Genomic DNA, 21257 nt, shown 5'->3' with positions numbered 1-21257 from the left:
CTCGATGACAGTTGTCTCTTTGAACCAGCTGGGCGGGGACGTTTTTTCTGGTTTATTTGGGGAAACCAAGCCATTTATTTCAAAATAGCTTGTCTCCAAATTCCACATTTGCAGCTTTGAGTCGCTTTCACCTAGGGCTGGGCGATATGGCCTTTTATTAATATCTCGATATTTTTAGGCCATGTCACGATACACGATATGTATCTCGATATTTTGCCTTAGCCTTGAATGAACACTTGATGCATATAATCACAGCAGTATGATGATTCTATGTGTCTACATTAAAACATTCTTGTTCATACTGCATTAATATATGCTCATTTTAAACTTTCATGCAGAGAGGGAAATCACAACTAAGTAAATTTACCAAAACTGTATTTATTAAACAGTTATTAAGCAGTGGCACAAACATTCATGTAATTTCCAAAACAGAAAGTGCAAGAATGTCAGAGACATTTTAAAACAAGCAATAAGTGCACTTTTGTGAATGATGTCACTAAGATGACATATCAAAACACTACCGTATTTTTCGGACTATAAGTCGCTCCGGAGTATAAGTCGCACCGGCCGAAAATGCATAATAAAGAAGAAGGAAAAAAACATACATAAGTCGCACTGGAGTATAAGTCGCATTTTTTGGGGAAATTTATTTGATAAAACCCAACACCAGGAATAGACATTTGAAAGGCAATTTAAAATAAATAAAGAATAGTGAACAACAGGCTGAACAAGTGTACGTTATATGACGCATAAATAACCAACTGAGCACGTGCCTGGTATGTTAACGTAACATATTATGGTAAGAGTCATTCAAATAACTATAACATATGAAACATGCTATACGTTTACCAAACAATCTGTCACTCTTAATCGCTAAATCCCATGAAATCTTATACGTCTAGTCTCTTACGTGAATGAGCTAAATAATATTATTTGATATTTTACGGTAATGTGTTAATAATTTCACACATAAGTTGCTCCTGAGTATAATTCGCACCCTCTGCCAAACTATGAAAAAAACTGCGACTTATAGTCCGAAAAATACGGTAAATTAAGGTGTACTTTTTGTACAGAACGCCACTACAGTAGTTTAAAACAAATAAAGTGCACTTTTGTGCATGATGTCACACAAGATATTTCAATAAGTGTCAAATAAAAATGAGCTGCAGACGTTATCTCCTTCTGTTGTTGACTCTTTTTTTTTCATATGGAGTTGATCTGGAAATAGTTGCTTCGGCATTTTGTTGGTGTGGCACCGGCCGGAGATGTTGACAAGCGGAGTTTCAAGCACTCCTCATTCTCGAGGGGGTGACTTTTCAAATGACGCTACATTAGCAGTGCTGCTACTTTTTGTAGCAACGCTTTTGCCGTATAAATGTTGAACATATTCCCGCTTGAAGCCAAACCACCGCCGGACGATGGATCCCGTGCTGTTTTTCTTGGTAATTAATTCTTCCTCCATTTGTTACCAGATTCGCACCTTCTCTCTCTCGTATTACCACCAGCACCTCACCGTTAGCCTCACAGCTAACGTTACCATGTCGCTACCTCTCTGCTCCGGGGAGCGTGTGACGTTGCACACGTGACGTATGTAAGAAGGTGCGCTTGTTTAAGTTTCTGTGAGAAGGGAGAGACAAGAAAGTGGGAAACGCATGCAGTGTAATGCCCGCAGCTAAGAGCAACTGCGTGAGAATGTATACCCGAATATCACTATATAATAATTTTCTGTATCGCACAGAGACAAACCTGCGATATATCGAGTATATCGATATATCGCCCAGCCCTACTTTCACCTCACTATCAGCTTCCGTCTTCGTGCTCACTTCTAGAAGAAGCAGTTCAGTTTCAAAATTATAAGTTTGTGAATGCTCATTCGATCAGAAATCGTCGTCTTTGTTGTTTACCAAGTCTGCCATGATTAGAGAAAACAAGCGCTTTGTATCCGGAAGTAGAAATACACAATGTTGGACCGCGCTGCTATGGAAACGGAAATCAATGCGCGGAAGAAGTCAGTCATTGATTATAATGATCAAAATACGGTAAATATTAAACATATGACATATTGTTATTAATGTGTCTGTTACTACATTATATATATATACAGTATATATAGACTTGCAGTGTGTATACAAAATGTTGATGGAGGGTTTTGCAGATGTCTTAGAGAGCTATGAAGGCTAGAAAGGTAACTCCTATTAGCCGCATCTTCAAAGCGTTTTTTATCATCTTTAAAATCTTAATAAAAAATGTACATGTGTGTTCTTGTCTCTCGTAATGACTGTAAACGATAGGCAATTATTTTTTTAAAGTGCAGTTCCCCTTTAATAACTTCCGCCATCTAGGCCTGGGCCGATATTCGATAATACAATTAGCCGACGAATGAAAATGAAGTCACTACGTTTTCCAGCATGGATTAATCGCCATGTGCTTGTTTCAAGAGTATTCAAGCTCTTTGCCGCTTTCAGCAGCTGCACGTGTTTGTGCCATAACAGAATGAAAAGAAGGGGGTAAATTCTCTTGTCCTTCACTAAGTGACTTTGATTCTTTGAACGATGAGGCGGGGCCGCTTGGACGCTAGCAACACACAGTGCAACAACTTAGCCCATGACCAACACATGTAGTAGCAAACATGGAAAAAATAACCACAAAACCAAATGCAACCGCACCAGTGTGGGAATATTTCAATTTAAACCTTTGAAACAAATGTGATCAAATACAACAAACCTGCACGCCTACTTGTAACACAACCACTCAACAGTCCACACTTACTTGTTTTTGGTGTACAACGTGAAGGCAAACAAAACAGTGCATAATAGCAGGCGTCACACTGAAAGTGTGGTTAAATACATCGCCAAAGACATGCTGGCATTTATTACTGTTGAAAAACGAGCATTTGTAAAAGTGCTGCAGACGTTTGACAGACATTTGTCATGTTGTCACGTCATGTTCCTCACTCAAAAAAGGTGTTATTTTGGTGCTCTTCAGTTTAGAGATCCAAGTAAAACTTTTTTTTTTTTTTTTTTAAATCTGAGGCACTCAAGACGATAATGATTAAAACGCCTTTATTAGTACTTGGCTCGTCTGATAAAAACATGCCTATTCGTGTCAGCCTGAAAGATCTTTGCTAACTCATTTATAACTAGGTGCAATTAGAGACAGTTGTTCAGTGTCAGCAGGTGGGTGGTCACATAATCAGCATGACCTGCTAATGAAAGAAGAAAAAAATCACACAAGGCAGACTGTAAAACCAAAGGGAAATCTGCACCACACAATCCAACATTATCAACTCAACAGACAACTAAACATACATAATATATACATTCATATACCGGTAATACGTTTTAAGTCTCCAAGGACCTGTCTGGTAGACAACAGAACTCACAGTTCTAAGAGAAAGTAATTTACAAAAAAGGAGAAAAAATCTTGTTCACCTTTCAGACCTGTGAAACTTTCAATCTATAAATGCCTCTCGTTAAAGCAGTGTTCTAAGCCTTTCTCCACCGTTGATTAAGTTAGCAATATGCTCAAAACCTGATGTTTTTAAAGAATTACAACTGCCATGATTTACATCTTTATGATAAACAGTAATGGGATATTGGGAAATGCCAGTTCTTACTGCATACTTATGCTAAGCCAATCGTGCCTTCAATTTGCGCTTTGTTCTCTTAATATAGAAATGAACACATGGGCATTCAAGTCTATAAACAACATATGAGGTATTGCAATTGATAAATAAATGTATATTAAACCTACACCCAGATGTAATGTCAGTGAATTAGTTAGCATTTATCATATTACTGCAGTGATTACCGTATTTTCCGCACTATTAGCCGCACCCAAAAACCACAAATTTACTCAAAAGCTGACAGTGCGGCTTATAACCCGGTGCGCTTTATATATGGATTAATATTAAGATTCATTTTCATAAAGTTTAGGTCTCGCAACTACGGTAAACAGCCGCCATCTTTTTTCCCCGTAGAACAGGAAGCGCTTCTTCTTCTACGGCAAGCAACCGCCAAGGTAAGCACCCGCCCCCATAGAAGAGGAAGCGCTTCTTCTTCTACTGTAAGCAACCACCCGCCCCCGTAGAAGAAGAAGCGCGCGGATATTACGTTTCATTTCCTTTGTGTGTTTACATCTGTAAAGACCACAAAATGGCTCCTACTAAGCGACAGGTTTCCGGTTCATGAAAAGACGCAATCTCTCCATCCGCACACGGACTACTATTTCACAGCAACTGCCTAAAGACTTTCAAGAAAAGCTGGCTACTTTCCGTGCATATTGTAAAAACAAGATAGCTGAAAAAAAGATCCGGCCAGAGAACATTATCAACATGGACGAGGTTCCACTGACTTTTGATATTCCTGTGAACCGCACTGTGGATACAACGGGAGCACGTACGGTGAATATTCGCACCACAGGGAATGAGAAGTCATCCTTCACTGTGGTTCTAGCTTGCCATGCTAATGGCCAGAAACTTCCACCCATGGTGATATTCAAAAGGAAGACCTTGCCAAAAGAGACCTTTCCAGCCGGCGTCATCATAAAAGCTAACTCGAAGGGATGGATGGATGAAGAAAAGATGAGCGAGTGGTTAAGGGAAGTTTACGCGAAGAGGCCGGGTGGCTTTTTTCACGCAGCTCCGTCCATGTTGATATACGACTCCATGTGCGCCCACATCACGCTGGTTTTTAATATATTATTAAAGTTTGACTGACCTATCTGACTGTTTTTTTGACATTCCCTTTAGCGCAGTTAGATGCGGCTTATAACACGGGGCGGCTTATAGGTGGACAAAGTTTTGAAATATGCCGTTCATTGAAGGCGCGGCTTATAACCCAGGGCGGCTTATGGTGCGGAAAATACGGTACAATGTCCACCGTTGTGATTACTTTTTCTGTTTTGAGGGGTGATGACTTGACAAGGTTATCATTTAGGGTTAGAGCTCTCCTGAAGCTGATAGTTGGGGCATCTTCTAGAGACAATCCGAGAGTGCTATTACTTTTTAATATATCCCAATTTTGTTTGATTTTATTTGCTTGATTACTATATTGTGTCACAATGTATATTTAATCAGTTGTGTGGGTTTTTCTGTTTATAAACCAACAGTTGTTTTGCAGGGAGACATTTTGCTTTATTGTAAGCTCTGGCTATATTGTAAAAGAGGGCTTGAAAAAAAATCTCTGTCTCATGTCTAGAGCATTTCTTGCAAAAACCTTTGAGTAACGTATGCGTTTGAGTCTCTAAAAATTGATCAAAAGGAATGTTGTCTTTTAAACTGGGTCGATGGAAAATGTCCCCTCTGAGGATCATATTGCAGTCAGTTGGTTTTCTAATGAGGTGTGTAGATCTCCATTGTTGTTTAGAGGTTTTTAAGTCTAGAAAGTTGATTGCTGATAGAGAAAAGTCAAGACTGAGCTTCAAATTCAAGCTTCAAAGTATAAGTCGCACCGGAGTATAAGTCGCACCGGCCGAAAATGCATAATGAAGAAGGAAAAAACATATAAGTCGCACTGGAGTATAAGTCGCATTTTTTGGGAAAATGTATTTGATAAAACCCAACACCAAGAATAGACATTTGAAAGGCAATTTAAAATGAATAAAGAATAGTGAACAACAGGCTGAATAAGTGTACGTTATATGTCGCATAAATAACCAACTGAGAACGTGCCTGGTATGTTAACGTAACATATTATGGTAAGAGTCATTCAAATAACTATAACATATAGAACATGCTATATGTTTACCAAACAATCTGTCACTCCTAATCGCTAAATCCTATGAAATCTTATACGTCTAGTCTCTTACGTGAATGAGCTAAATAATCATATTTAATATTTTACAGTAATGTGTTAATAATTTCACACAGAAGTCGCTCCTGAGTATAAGTCGCACCCCCGGCCAAACTATGAAAAAAAACTGCGGCTTATAGTCCGAAAAATACGGTAGTATTATTCAAATATGTGATTTGATCATGGAACTCGTCCAAAACCGCAGTTTCACCCTTACCACTGGTGATGGTCCTAAAAGCAAGTTGCGACGTCTGAGAAATGGCGTCCCTCAGGGATCAGTCCTGGCTCCCCTCTTGTTTGACATCTACACATATGATCTGCCAGTAACAACTGCCAAAAAGTTTGCATATGCAGACGACTTGGCAATTAGAGTTAGAGGGGTCTCTTACCCAGGACATGGCGACCTTATCCACTTATCTCCAGAAATGGAAGTTGAGTCTGTGTAACCAAAACGGTGACGGCAGCCTTCCACCTTTACAACAGGGAGGCACAACTTGAGCTTAACATGACTGTTGATGGACGTCCTCTATCCTTTTCTGCTGAACCAACATATCTTGGCATTAAGTAGGCACAGGGCACTGACGTTTTGCCGACACCTGGAGTCACTGCGTAAAAAGCCAACAACACGTGTTGGGCTTTGAAACAACTGGCTGGATCTAGCTGGGGTGCTGTTATACTTCGTACAGCCACCCTTGCTTTGGTCCAGTCTGCCGCTGAGTACTGCACACCTGCTTGGTGTTGTAGTGCGCACACTCGTCTCATAGATAAGCCGATTAACGACACTTTGCGTTTAGTGACTGGATGCCTGCGTCCCACACCAACGGACAATCTTTCCATCTTAGCAGGTATTCAACCATCTGAGCTTCGTCACAAGAGAGACACACTGTCTCTTGCACTCCAAACACTGGAACCTGGGCACCTTCTTAAAGTTAAAAAGTTAAAGTACCAATGATTGTCACACACACACTAGGTGTGGCGAAATTATTCTCTGCATTTGACCCATCACCCTTGATCACCCCCTGGGAGGTGAGGGGAGCAGTGGGCTGCAGCGGTGGCTGCGCCCGGGAATCATTTTTGGTGATTTAACCCCCAATTCCAACCCTTGATGCTGAGTGCCATGCAGGGAGGTAATGGGTCCCATTTTTATAGTTTTTGGTATGACTCGGCCGGGGTTTGAACTCACAACCTACCGATCTCAGGGCGGACACTCTAACCACTAGGCCACTGAGTAGGCATGTAACATGACCAGTTTCTGTCTCCTCCTCTTAGAGGACACCGGCAGCTTAAATCGAGACACCCATTTGTCCCTGCTGCATTGGAATTACTAAATTACTTTAACCAGTCAAATGGCAGTGTAGCAAACTGGGCGGATCACAAATTAAAACATGGAATGGCGGGAAAACTCTTCCAGACTCCATGATTACATCCCTGAGGCCAGTACATCACCACTGGGACTATGCTTTCCTAGGCCTGCATGGGTAATGTTTAGGGCTGCAACTAACGATTAATTTGATAATCGATTAATCTGTCGATTATTACTTCGATTAATCGATAGATAATCGGATAAAAGAGACAAACTACATTTCTATCCTTTCCAGTATTTTATTGGAAAAAAGCAGCATACTGGCACCATGTTCTGGACATTGGGGGTGCAGCATACATCAATAATAACACAGAAATTTAATTCATCAGATCACAACTGAATCAGATATTGTACACGTTTCTGTTGTGAATAATAAAGGATTCATTTTAGGCTGCCTCTGAATAATAGCATGAAATATTCCAGCACCTTCATAACGTTTAGTTATACTAAAGCGTCACTCAAATCTAAATATATTTATATAGCTTTATCGGGCCCGGCTACATTGATCCATTATGAAACAAACCTGAGATATTTCTGTCCGTTACGTTTATTTCGAAATTGGTAACCGTGCGTTTTCTCTCTCAAAACGGAGTCAAATGTGCCGGAGACACATTATCAGCCCCGCGTTGCAACAAAGGCATAACGTTAACGTTACTCACAAAAAAGCTGAATTCATGAATGCTTGTTGCAAATATGGACTTAAAAAGTTTCGTACTGTGAGTTCTTCCCTTCATCCATGGCTCCAACATGTTTCCTCTTCAGGTGCTCCTGAAGCAATGTTGTACTTCCGTGCCATTTTGCAGGAAACGGTCTTCTTTGAAGTCTTTAAAGTGAAGTGTTCCCACTCTTTTGACGACTTAGGTCGCACACCTTTCTCCATTGAAGCAATAACCTCAAGATGTTTCTCCGCTAAACTATCCGTACTGTTTTCCTGCGCCATTTTTCAAATGTTTCCAGACGGCGTCGTCACGTGAGCTGTACATGACACATCATTGGCTAGCTTACCTCCACCTCATGAGACGTAGCCTCAACGCCGCCCTGGCGCTGTTTTGTACTGTTTTTGTACTTATTTTGATTATTGTTTCTCAGCTGTTTGTAAATGTTGCAGTTTATAAATAAAGGTTTATAAAAATAAAAATAAAAAAAGCATGCGCATAGCATAGTTCCAACGAATCGATGACTAAATTAATCGGCAACTATTTTGATAATCGATTTAATCGATTAGTTGTTGCAGCCCTAGTAAGGTTTAATCGCCTTTGTACTGGCGTCGGACTCTTCCGCTCAACTTTGTGCAAATATGGTACAGCTTCATCTGCGGCATGTGAATGTGGTGCAGAGGTGCAGACCACATCATAACATCCTGTCCCATATACCGCCATCCTAACGGTAATCGTGGTCTGACAGCTGTGGATGAGATCTTGGTCAGTTGGCTGTTAAGCACTTGCCCAGCTGTATCGTGGTTACACCTCTAATCTACATCTTTATCCAAAAGAAGAAGAATAATAAGATTCAAATATGTGTGAAACTGAAGGAGTTAGGGTAAAACCAGCAATACATCTGCCCCACCATATAATTGTATCCAAACAAATATTACAGTCCATGTAAACAAATGTTTCTTCCCATGCTCCCATAAGCAGTTTAGAATAATTAAGTGAAAAGCAGGCTCCATTTTTTTCTGTTTGAAGAATTAATTCTGAAATAGAAACACATTATGTAGAGTCCATTCAGACAGTTGCAGAATGAAAGCAGATAGGGGCATCTTTTCTGTATGTCTCTTCTCCAAAAATTTTTGTTAGTATGGCATCTAGTCCATCTTTATGGTCAAGTGGTATAGAGTGCTTCCACATCCATGATGACTAGAAAAAAAGGTCCAGTGTTCTTTGTCTTTAATTTTGTTTTATTTAATACCTGCATACTTTCTTGAATAAAGGAAGGCAGTTCTAAAACAAATGACTTTAGAAAACATGTAGAATGACGGAATTATTAGGCTGTTACAAAACAGGAATTCATCTTCTTTTTATGAAATCCCATCCTCATTTTTGGCGTGCAAAAGTATTTCCATGAGTTCAGTTTTCATGTGTTTTATTGAATTAGACTCTAAAGGTTCATAGTACCTGTACTCATGGTTATCAAGCTGTCTCATGGCCTCTGTGATGTATTGATCTCTGCCCCACACCACAACCACTCCTCCTTCATCAGCTCTTTTAATTATGTTTTCTTTCGCTGAAAGCCATTTTATTGCCTGCGTTTCTTTTGTCAAATTGTAGTCTGTTTTATCTTAGTTGCAAAGAGTTTGTCAACATCATTACACTTTTTTCTAGAAGGTATTCAGAGTAGGACTGCATATATTTGGTGTTTTTCTTATATCTTGTTGCATGTAGGAATTAGAGGAAGCTTGACTGGAAGTAATGTGGTACCAAATTTTGAATTCACCGGCTGTATTTTTGGGGGCAAATGTGAGACCTTTAGAGAGAACTGAGACATGGCTCGTTGAAAGAGGAATACCTGAGATTAAGGCTGCACAATTATCACATTTTAATTGTGATCACAATTTTGGCAGCTACAATAAAATTAAGGTGATCCGTCTGCGATATTAACATTTAAAAGACAGGCTCCGGTGCATTTTAAACCAAGCACGTTTATAACCAACAGTCAGCCAACCACCAGGAGAATACTGATAGACAGTAAACTGTGAAAGCGAGTAATAGTGAGTGACAACAGAAGTTGAAGGTAGATCAGTCAGCAGCTCCTGAAAATGTTTGGAAAAATAAATGCATTATTACATTGGTAATTGTTGCTACAATGTACTTTAAGAATTTTTCAAAAGTCATTCTAGAGACTTAAAAAAAATTATAATTAAAAACTTCTGGCAACAAATGTAATCTTCTTCAAGCCGTTTTTAGAGACTCTTAACTTCTGTCCCTCGATGAGGGACAGAAAGAGGTGAGCTACAGAAAGCATGACGTCACATTTGCTTCGCGCTGCTCCAATTGAACTTTGTCTTCTTAAAAACCGCCACTGTCCTCTTAACATTTGAGGACAATATTTGATTGCTGTTCACGGGTACATCTGGTTACGTCCACATTGCAGACATGCTGACAACGCTCCAGACAATGTTATACGTCTTGTTTACATCCGGGTTTGGCAGCACTGTTTTCTGTAATAAGTCTTTTTTCGGTGGTCGAGTTTTTGGTACATCCCTTGTCAATAGTTCGCAAATAATTGGCTATATATATATATATATATATATATATATATACTGTATAGAGATATATATATATATATATACCTGGTTGTCCAAATTAGGCTTAATAATGTGTTAATTCCACGACTGTATATATCGGTATCGGTTGATATCGGTAATTAAGAGTTGGACAATATCGGATATCGGCAAAAAAGTCATTATCGGACATCCCTAATTGAAATAGATGTTTAATAAATGTTAACTTGTAATAAAAGTCTAGTATTGTTCAGTGCACCACTGATGCTTTGTTTTCTGCAGAATTACCCGGTAAGCAAAATAACAAAGGACATTTGAGAGGGAAGAAATGTTGTTCCCCAAAATGTACTGTAAAAAAAGCAAAACCGTGGCCCTAAAACCAAGGTACAGACCGTAGTGTGGGTTACCTATAAGGTTGCACATCTAGAAAACAAAATCATAGACAAAATGACAGTTGTCAGCTGTTCGCATACAACCTCAATCAAAAGCAGAGGTGGGTAGAGTAGCCAGAAATTGTACTCAAGTAAGAGTACTGTTACTTTAGAGATTTATTACTCAAGTAAAAGTAAGGAGTAGTCACCCAAATAATTACCGTATTTTCCGCACCATAAGGCGCCCTGGGTTATAAGCCGCGCCTTCAATGAACGGCATATTTCAAAACTTTGTCCACCTATAAGCCGCCCCGTGTTGTAAGCCGCATCTAACTGCGCTAAAGGAATGTCAAAAAACAGTCAGATAGGTCAGTCAAACTTTAATAATATATTAAAAACCAGCGTTCTAACAACTCTGTTCACTCCCAAAATGTACGCAAATGTGCAATCACAAACATACGTATATCAACATGGACAGAGCTGCGTGAAAAAAGCCACCCGGCCTCTTCGCGTAAACTTAAACTTACCTTAACCACTCGCTCATCTTTTCTTCATCCATCCCTTCGAGTTAGCTTTTATGATGACGCCGGCTGGAAAGGTCTCTTTTGGCAAGGTCTTCCTTTTGAATATCACCATGGGTGGAAGTTTCTGGCCATTAGCATGGCAAGCTAGAACCACAGTGAAGGATGACTTCTCATTCCCTGTGGTGCGAATATTCACCGTACGTGCTCCCGTTGTATCCACAGTGCGGTTCACAGGAATATCAGTTGCTGTGAAATAGTAATCCGTGTGCGGATGGAGAGATTGCGTCTTTTCATGAACCGGATACCTGTCGCTTAGTAGGAGCCATTTTGTGGTCTTTACAGATGTAAACACACAAAGGAAATGAAACGTACGGTGATATCCGCGCTCTTTTTCTTCTTCTACGCGGGCGGGTGGTTGCTTACAGTAGAAGAAGAAGCGCTTCCTGTTCTATGGGGGCGGGTGCTTACCTTGGCGGTTGCTTGCCGTAGAAGAAGAAGCGCTTCCTGTTCTACCGGGAAAAAAGATGGCGGCTGTTTACCGAAGTTGCGAGACCGAAACTTTATGAAAATGAATATCAATATTTATCCATATATAAAGCGCACCGGGTTATAAGGCGCACTGTCAGCTTTTGAGAAAATGTGTGGTTTTTAGGTGCGCCTTATAGTGCGGAAAATACGGTACTTGAGTAAAAGTAAAAAGTATGTTGTGAAAAAACTACTCAAGTACTGAGTAACTGATGAGTAACATACACACACACACACACACATATATATATATATATATATATATATATACACAGGTAAAAGCCAGTAAATTAGAATATTTTTAAAAACTTGATTTATTTAGGAAACAGAGTGGACCGACACCAGCAGATGACATGGCACCCCAAACCATCACCCAACCATGCAAATTTTGCATTTCCTTTGGAAATCGAGGTCCCAGAGTCTGGAGGAAGACAGGAGAGGCACAGGATCCACGTTGCCTGAAGTCTAGTGTAAAGTTTCCACCATCAGTGATGGTTTGGGGTGCCATGTCATCTGCTGGTGTCGGTCCACTCTGTTTCCTGAGATCCAGGGTCAACGCAGCCGTCTACCAGCAAGTTTTAGAGCACTTCATGCTTCCTGCTGCTGACCTGCTCTATGGAGATGGAGATTTCAAGTTCCAACAGGACTTGGCGCCTGCACACAGCGCAAAATCTACCCGTGCCTGGTTTACGGACCATGGTATTTCTGTTCTAAATTGGCCCGCCAACTCCCCTGACCTTAGCCCCATAGAAAATCTGTGGGGTATTGTGAAAAGGAAGATGCAGAATGCCAGACCCAAAAACGCAGAAGAGTTGAAGGCCACTATCAGAGCAACCTGGGCTCTCATGACACCTGAGCAGTGCCAGAAACTCATCGACTCCATGCCACGCCGCATTAACGCAGTAATTGAGGCAAAAGGAGCTCCAACCAAGTATTGAGTATTGTACATGCTCATATTTTTCATTTTCATACTTTTCAGTTGGCCAACATTTCTAAAAATCCCTTTTTTGTATTAGCCTTAAGTAATATTCTAATTTTGTGACACACGGAATTTTGGATTTTCATTTGTTGCCACTTCAAATCATCAAAATTAAATGAAATAAACATTTGAATGCATCAGTCTGTGTGCAATGAATAAATATAATGTACAAGTTACACCTTTTGAATGCAATTACTGAAATAAATCAAGTTTTTCAAAATATTCTAATTTACTGGCTTTTACCTGTATACATATATATATATATATGTATACATTATTTTGCCGTTTTTGTTTACATGTTAAAGGTGTTTTAATGAATATACATGCATGTTTAACATAAAGATTCCTTTCTTTCATGAAGACAAGAATATAAGTTGGTGTATTACCTGATTCTGATGACTTGGATTGATTGGAATCAAGACAGTAGTGCTGATAATAAGGTCCACATTTTCAAATGGAGGAGAAAAAAAGTTCCTCCTTTCTGTCTAATACCACATGAAAGTGGTTGGTTTTTGGTATCTTATTTGTCCAGCTTCCATATTCGTTTTTATACACTTTAAGAGAAATACATTGGCGGCAAACTCCGTAGCTTGCTAGCTTGTGTGCACTGGCTTTTGGAGACTCTTATTTAGTAAGCGCAGGCGAGACGGAAACGGCACTTTTATTGTGAAGACAGGAACTGTGCGGTGAGTCTTTAGGCTTTTGACCGGAAGTACGGTTGAAATAAAAAAGTGTCTTTTTTCCTTCACACTTTTGATTGATTGATTGATTGAAACTTTTATTAGTAGATTGCACAGTACAGTACATATTACGTACAATTGACCACTAAATGGTAAGTTTTTCAACATGTTTAAGTCAGGTCATGTGACCGCCTGGCTCTGTTTGATTGGTCCAACGTCACCAATGACTGCATTTGATTGGTGGAACGGAGACAAACGTCACCAGTGACTGCATTTGATTGGTGGAACGGAGACAAACGTCACCAGTGACTGTATTTGGTGAAACGCAGGCACTTTGAAGATCTGTCTGACAGATCAAAACAAACAAAGCGTGCATTAACAGATCGATAAAATTAGTAGCGAGTAGCAAGCTGAATGTAGATAAAAGTAGCGGAGTAAAAGTAGCGTTTCTTCTCTGTAAATATACTCAAGTAAAAGTAAAAGTATGTTACATTAAAACTACTCTTAGAAGTACAATTTATCCCAAAAGTTACTTAAGTAGATGTAACGGAGTAAATGTAGCGCGTTACTACCCACCTCTGATCAAAAGGGACAATCCCACTTCAATTAAAAAACATGATTTTAATTGAGATCAAATGATATGAAAAAAATAATCATGATCGTTTATTCGCCATGTTACCTAGCCTTATATTGTCTGCAGAATTTTGAATATAAATGATAAATGGGTTATACTTGTATAGCGCTTTTCTACCTTCAAGGTACTCAAAGCGCTTTGACACTATTTCCACATTCACCCATTCACACACACATTCACACACTGATGGCGGGAGCTGCCATGCAAGGCGCTAACCAGCAGCCATCAGGAGCAAGGGTGAAGTGTCTTGCCCAAGGACACAACGGACGTGACTAGGATGGCAGAAGGTGGGGATTGAACCCCAGTAACCAGCAACCCTTCGATTGCTGGCACGGCCACTCTATCAACTTCGCACGGCCACTCTATCAACTTCGCCACGCCGTCCAAGACAAAAATAAATTTATTCCATTTTGGATTAAGACTGACAAAAGGTGGAAAAAGTGAAGTGATGTGAATACTTTCCGGATGTATTGTAGTTGCCCATATTAAAAGCAAAAAATCAGGAGGGGAAATTACAAATCCAAGATAGTTCACATTTTTCTTTATCTCTAGTTAAGTCTTCTGTTTGTTTTTTGTTGAATTTATCCCACAAAACAATTGTTTTGCGCAAAGGTGTGCATTTTCACCGTGAAAGGTTGTCTATGATGTCACTACTGCTGTCCATACGCAGTGGGTGAGTTTTGTCAGCAGCAAGCAGAAGTAGCACAGCTGCAACGCAAATTCACTCTGGATTTTAGTGGTAAGACTCAATCTATCAATATCACGCATCAATGCAGCAAGTTTTGATAATAGTGGCCGCTATACAGAGTTAAAAAAAAAAAAATGTAGGTTTATAACACTACTTTTTGTGGCCGCTAACACAGGTTTGACTTTTAATACTCTATTATAAATTGTCGGTTTCCAATTTAGAAAAATACATAGAGCAAAGAGAAATGTCCTGTATGTGATCAAATGTACCCAAGCACTCTGTTAATATCCAATTTGTTATATTTTTTAGACTGCTGGATGTCCTGATGCAGGAGTCTCGCCTCTATCTTATTTTTGAGTTTCTGTCCATGGACCTGAAAAAATATCTGGACTCCATTCCATCTGGCCAGTACATGGAGCCTATGTTGGTCAAGGTACGTTTTCAATGAATTGACTAACACCAAAGAGGTTCATTAGCTCTTCAAAAAATGTTGCTATTTGTTAGTTTTATAGCCAGACCTGTGTATTTACTTCTGTACCTGACAGTTTCGGCTACAACTGTTTCCTTCCTCAGAGGTTGTCACGTGATGTTGCTGTGACGTGACAACCTTTAAGGAAGGCAACAGTTGTAGCCGAAACCGTCAGGTACGGAAGTAAACACAGGTCAGGCTATAAGAATAACAAATTGCATTGACTGTTTAACACTTACCGTAGTTTCCGCACTAAAGCGCACCGGATTATAAGGCACACCTTCAATGAATGGCATATTTCAAAACTTTGTTCATATATAAGGCGCACCGGATTATAAGGCGCACCTATGCATCCTTTAGATGGAGCTGCGCTAAAGGGAATGTCAACAAAACAGTCAGATCGGTCAGTCAAACTTTATTAATAGATTACAAACCAGTGTTCTAACAACTCTGTTCACTCCCAAAATGAATACGGTAAACAGCTGATTTACTCGTGTTACGGTAAGTCAAACGTTAGTGCAATCACAAAATAGTAACACTCAAAATAGTGCAGAGCAATAACAATATCAATAACTCAACGTTGCTCAAACGTTAATGTCACACAACACAACACACAAAATAAACATGTAAAGCTCACTTCCTGAAGTTATTCCTCATCCGCAAATCCCTCGAATTCTTCTTCTTCAGTGTCCGAATTAAACAGTTGGGCGAATACGGCATCCGTCTCGTCGAAGTCATTTATGGAGTCAGTGTCGCTGCTGTTGTCTAGCAGTTCAGTGACAATTCCTGCCTTCCACGAAAGCTCGGACCACAGTTGAGACTGATATATCAGCCTAGGCATTTACGATCCACTGGCAGATAGTGGCGTATGTCGTCCGGCGCTGTCTCCCTGTCTTGGTGTGAGCGTGTGTTCGCCTTCTGTCATCCACTGTTCCCACGCAGTTTGCAGTCTAGCTTTGAATGCCCTGTTGACACCAATATCTAGCGGCTGGAGTTCTTTTGTCAATCCACCTGGAATGACGGCGAGTATTGAATTAGTGTGCTTCACTTGTTTTTTGACACCATCTGTGATGTGGGTGCGCATGGAGTCGTAGATCAATAGGGACGGAGCTGTGTGAAAAAACCCACCCGGTCTCTTCACGTAAATTTCTCTCAACCACTCGCTCATCTTTTCTTCATCCATCCATCCCTCGAATTAGCTTTGATGACGACGCCGGCTGAAAAGTTTTCTTTTGGCAAGGTCTTCCTTTTGAATATAACCATGGGTGGAAGTTTCTGGCCATTAGCCTGGCAAGCTAGAACTACAGTGAAGGACGACTTCTCATTCCCTGTGGTGCGAATATCTACCGTATGTGCTCCCGTTTTATCCACAGTGCGGTTCACAGGAATATCAAAGGTGAGTGGAACCTCATCCATGTTGATGATGTGCTCTGGCCGGATCTTTTTTTCAGTTCTCTTGTTTTTGCAGTATGCGCGGAAAGTAGCCAGCTTTTCTTGGAAGTCTTTTGGCAGTTGCTGTGAAACAGTAGTTCGTGTGCGGATGGAGAGATTACATCTTTTCATAAACCGAAAGCACCAAGAAGCACCGCCTTTAAAATCATCCATGTTAAGTTCGCTTGCCTGCATTCGAATAGTGATAGTACTGACACTTCTACTTGCTGCTCTCTGTTCAACAACCCACTGTTCGAGTTTGTCCTCCAACTGTAGCCATCTCGCTTTGTTCCCTCAGGAAACTCTGTTTTGTCTTCTTAACTTGGCGCAGGTCATCTTATTGCTTCCTCCACTTACGCACCATTGATTTGTTTATGCTCTATTCCCATGTTCTACTGCGTGACTGATCGCCTTGAGTTTGAACTCTGCGTCGTAAGCGTGGCTCTTAGTAGGAGCCATTTTGGGGTCTTTACAGAAACACACAATTGGAAATGAAACGTCATATATCCCAGTATGCACCGCGCGGTTCTTCTTCTTCTACGGGGGCGGCTGCTTACCATAGAAGAAGAGCTTCTTCTTCTACGGGGAAAAAGAAGTTGGCGGCTGTTTACCGTAGTTGCGAGACCTAAACTTTATGAAAATGAAGTTTAGGTTTGCTGTGGCTCAATATTGGTCCATAGATAAGACACACCAGATTATAAGGCGCACTGTCAGCTTTTGAGAAAATTTGTGGTTTTTAGGTGTGCCTTATAGTGCGGAAAATACGGTATACTCGTATGTGCGTTAATACACTTAAGGCTTGATCTACTGAGGTCCAAATAACATGCTAAATAGTGTGTGCAAAGGAAACAATTGTGTGTACTAATTTTGGATTGGGTGTACTCGTTTTTACAAGTACAAAGTGCAGACCGCTCTATTCAATTACGGATTTTGCGTGGACTAAGCGGCTTTACCATGGAGACACTAACGTCTCTCCAACATTCATGGTATCATGCTCTCCAACATGTGGGGTTTTGCAATGTTTTGAAACAAACAGCACACATCCATAATCTGTACCACCTTTTTTGCGATATAGATTCGCAATCTATACAACAGAAACATTTTTAGCACATCAAGCACCAGCGCATTCATGCGTATTGCAAGATGTTTTTCCTAAATGAAACACCAATAAACCACCACGGCCCTTGTGTAACATGCTGGCATACGCACAAAAACCTGCCGTACGCCTTTTTTCACAGCAAAGTTGAGATGTATTAAGACTGGCGTTGACTTTTAAATTTGCTCTGCTTCACATCAACTCCATAGCTGCCTTACGCACATTTCTATATGATACTTTGACGACACACAGAGGTGGTCACTCTGCCAACAATTGATGGTTATGATTATGATTGATTTGTTTTAGACATGTTTGACAACGATTTCAACAATGTAAAAAAACATTGAGGCAAAGACTCAAGATTCACTTTTTGGCCAATGAAGTTAATGATTTACATTTATATTAATAATTGTGAGGACAGCTATTAATTTATGTAGGTGATCATTCTATCACCTATTCTTGTCACAATGTGTTCCTGTGACTCCAGCGGACAGCAGCAAAAGCCGGTAGCAACACACTGGCACCTCTAAGATCAAGGAAGAATGAGCTGTTACAGAAAGCAGCTCTCCTGTAATAATGAGTTGAGTAATCAAACAAATATCAGTCTTTCCGTATCCTTTGTGATATGCTGTCATGTGTAAATGTGAAATGTTTCAAACAAATCCATCCATCCATTTATTATTAAGAAATAACCGATTAAAAAAAAGTATACAGTGATTTAATTGTAAAGTAATCATATAATCATGATATCTGTCTATTACCTGACACCTTCTATGTTAGCTACTTCTCTTTTTTATAATGTCTATTTTCTGCTGGATCTACTCTCTATTTTATGCTGCAGCTGTTACATGTACTGTAATATTGTACATGGTAATTGTTATATATTGTATATATGATATAAACATATAATATAATATATCAGTATATATCATATACTGTACAAATATTACGTATATATGTTATATTTTATATTGCTACTATAGTACATTTTTAGTCTATTTTATACCTGCATTGTCCTTTCCATCCTTTGTAATTGAGCTACTGTGTGGAACAATTTCCCTTGTGGCTCATTAAAGTTTGTCTAAGTCTAAATAATAATAATATTAATGCAAATATCCATTTAAAATGATGTATACTTTTATTTCTCATTACTGTGGAATTGGTTATCATTGTACTGTAATTGGAAAGTAAATAACTTTGTTATAATAAATAGATAAACAAAACAATAAAATGGGCTCTCATTTCTGTAAGCAAAAATTTAACTTGAATAAATATTGAGCATTTTAAAGGGCATTTTTTTCCCACGAGTTGAAAAAACAAGGTAGCATGTTGTCTTTGTTTTTTGCCAGTCACATGATCACGGCATTCTCGCTGGTTTGTCTGTGTTGATGGCTGTGTATTTCTTATCCAATTTGAAGCTGAAATAATACAACGGAACATTTGGCTTAGTAATCATGTTTTTTTCCTCCTAATTTTTTCTCAATTTGCGGTATTTTTTACTGGCGAGTTGCAAGTAGAGAGGCTGTCTGTTCATGCTTTCTGTGTGTCTGTGTAAGTGGGCGGTCTCGCTCTTTTCCTACTGAAACAAAGATGACAGTAAAGAGGGCTCACTGTGTTCAGTTAATTCTACTGTTAAATGAACGCCTTTGGGTGCTGAGAGCGATGCACAGAGTGAGACGTCTTTCTCACGGTTTGAAGGGAGACACATACAACGCGATTAACAATTCTGATTGGCGAACATTGCTGTCACTCAAATGCCAGTGACAGCGGAGAGCAAAAACTCAGCCTCTTGCGGTTACTTATCGCACTAGTTAAAAGCTTGATTTCGATTAATAGTGCAGCCCTACAATCCAGTATATTAAAAATATACAATATAGTAATTATAGATGCATAAATTAAATTGTAATTGAATCGCTTGTGCTTAAAGATTCCTACCTCTAGTGGGTACACTGGTGACACTTCTCGTTGCATTCCACCATGAATCAAAGAGCGTCCAGTATGGTCCAAGTCCCATAGCATTGTTAGTATAACTTGCTAGTTGTTTTACATTTTCAGAAGGTCATGTCATTCTCATCTCATCATGTTTTATCTCTTTAGAGCTACCTCTACCAGATCTTAGAGGGCATATATTTCTGTCATTGTCGGCGAGTACTCCACCGGGACCTGAAGCCCCAGAACCTTTTGATTGATAACAAGGGTGTTATCAAACTGGCAGACTTTGGACTGGCCCGGGCCTTTGGCGTTCCAGTCAGGGTTTATACGCATGAGGTGAGAATCCATTTTTGTTTTTGTTTTCTTCAAACTCCTTTGCTTAGGTCAATGATTTACTTGGAGGAGAAAACTTACTTTCGATAATAAAACTATACAAGTTGGTTTAGTTTGGTCTTTATTTGAAGGGACAATGCACAGACACATTAAACTCAAAAACAGATATGTTCTGCACCAGATGGAGTGGCGCAGTTGGAAGAGTGGCCGTGCCAGCAACCTGAGGGTTCCTGGTTCGATCCCCACCTTCTACCAACCTCGTCACGCTCGTTGTGTCCTTGACCAAGACACTTCACCCTTGCTCCTGATGGGTCGTGGTTAGGGTCTTGCATGGCAGCTCCCGCCATTAGTGTGTGAATGTGTGTGTGAATGGGTGAATGTGGAAATAGTTTCAAAGCGCTTTGAGTACCTTGAAGGTAGAAAAGCGCTATACAAGTATAACCCATTTACCATTTTAGCTAAACAGCTTGTTTCCATCTGCAGTCCCTGGTTACATGAATAATACGTATATGCAATAACATGCAATCAAATTACAACAATAGAAATATACAATAGCATGTAATCAAAAAGAACAGTCCAAAAATGCCTTCTCACTGACAATAGCTGCGTTTCCATTGCAGTTTTTCGCAAAATAAAAGCAATATTTTTTACATTTCGACAAAGTATATTTGCTACTTGTACGTGTTTGCATCAAAGGGTGTTTTTTGTCATTAGCTGTATTTCTCGTATAATAATCCCGCGAGACTTCATTTTTAGGAAGGCATTGCAGCCACTGCTGTTGCCGTGATGTCAATAGAAGACAAAGGCAGCGGGTGATCGCTCAAAGACTGCGTCCTTACAGCCCCCTTGACATTGTTCCAGCATGTGGGTCTCTCCGAGCCTGCGGGTCGGCCTCTATACCCAGGAAGGGACCCGCGAGACGGACGACCCGTTGTGGTGATGCCGCCTCGCTCCCCCTGGCTGACCGATCAAAAGCGAGGCTTAAACAACCCGTCTGCCCTAGTTGTCTTGCATTGGCGCCCCGTTGTAGCGGGGTTTAAGTGAACTGTAAATGCAAAAAAAGTGTTTCTATCATGTTTTGCAAAACATTTCAATAACGGCGTGGCGAAGTTGGTAGAGTGGCCGTGCCAGCAATCGGAGGGTTGCTGATTACTGGGGTTCAATCCCCACCTTCTACCATCCTAGTCACTTCCGTTGTGTCCTTGGGCAAGACACTTCAC

At 40.1% G+C, this 21257-nt stretch overlaps 1 protein-coding gene across 1 annotated transcript in view; it reads left to right on the top strand.

Annotated features, from left to right (window-relative positions):
* cdk1 (cyclin dependent kinase 1) overlaps positions 1 to 21257 on the top strand; it is a 34781-nt gene that overhangs the window by 6160 nt on the left and 7364 nt on the right. Inside the window, exons 4-5 of the mRNA XM_061963762.1 lie at positions 15086 to 15209; positions 19870 to 20040. Of these exons, the coding sequence (XP_061819746.1) occupies positions 15086 to 15209; positions 19870 to 20040 (295 nt within the window). The remainder of the gene's footprint in view (positions 1 to 15085; positions 15210 to 19869; positions 20041 to 21257) is intronic.

The sequence above is a fragment of the Nerophis lumbriciformis genome, linkage group LG02 (genome assembly GCF_033978685.3).
Source record: "Nerophis lumbriciformis linkage group LG02, RoL_Nlum_v2.1, whole genome shotgun sequence".
Classification (NCBI taxonomy): Eukaryota; Metazoa; Chordata; class Actinopteri; order Syngnathiformes; family Syngnathidae; genus Nerophis; species Nerophis lumbriciformis.
The sequence above is the reverse complement of the archived record's forward strand: the minus strand, read 5'-3'. Positions and strand labels throughout refer to the sequence as shown.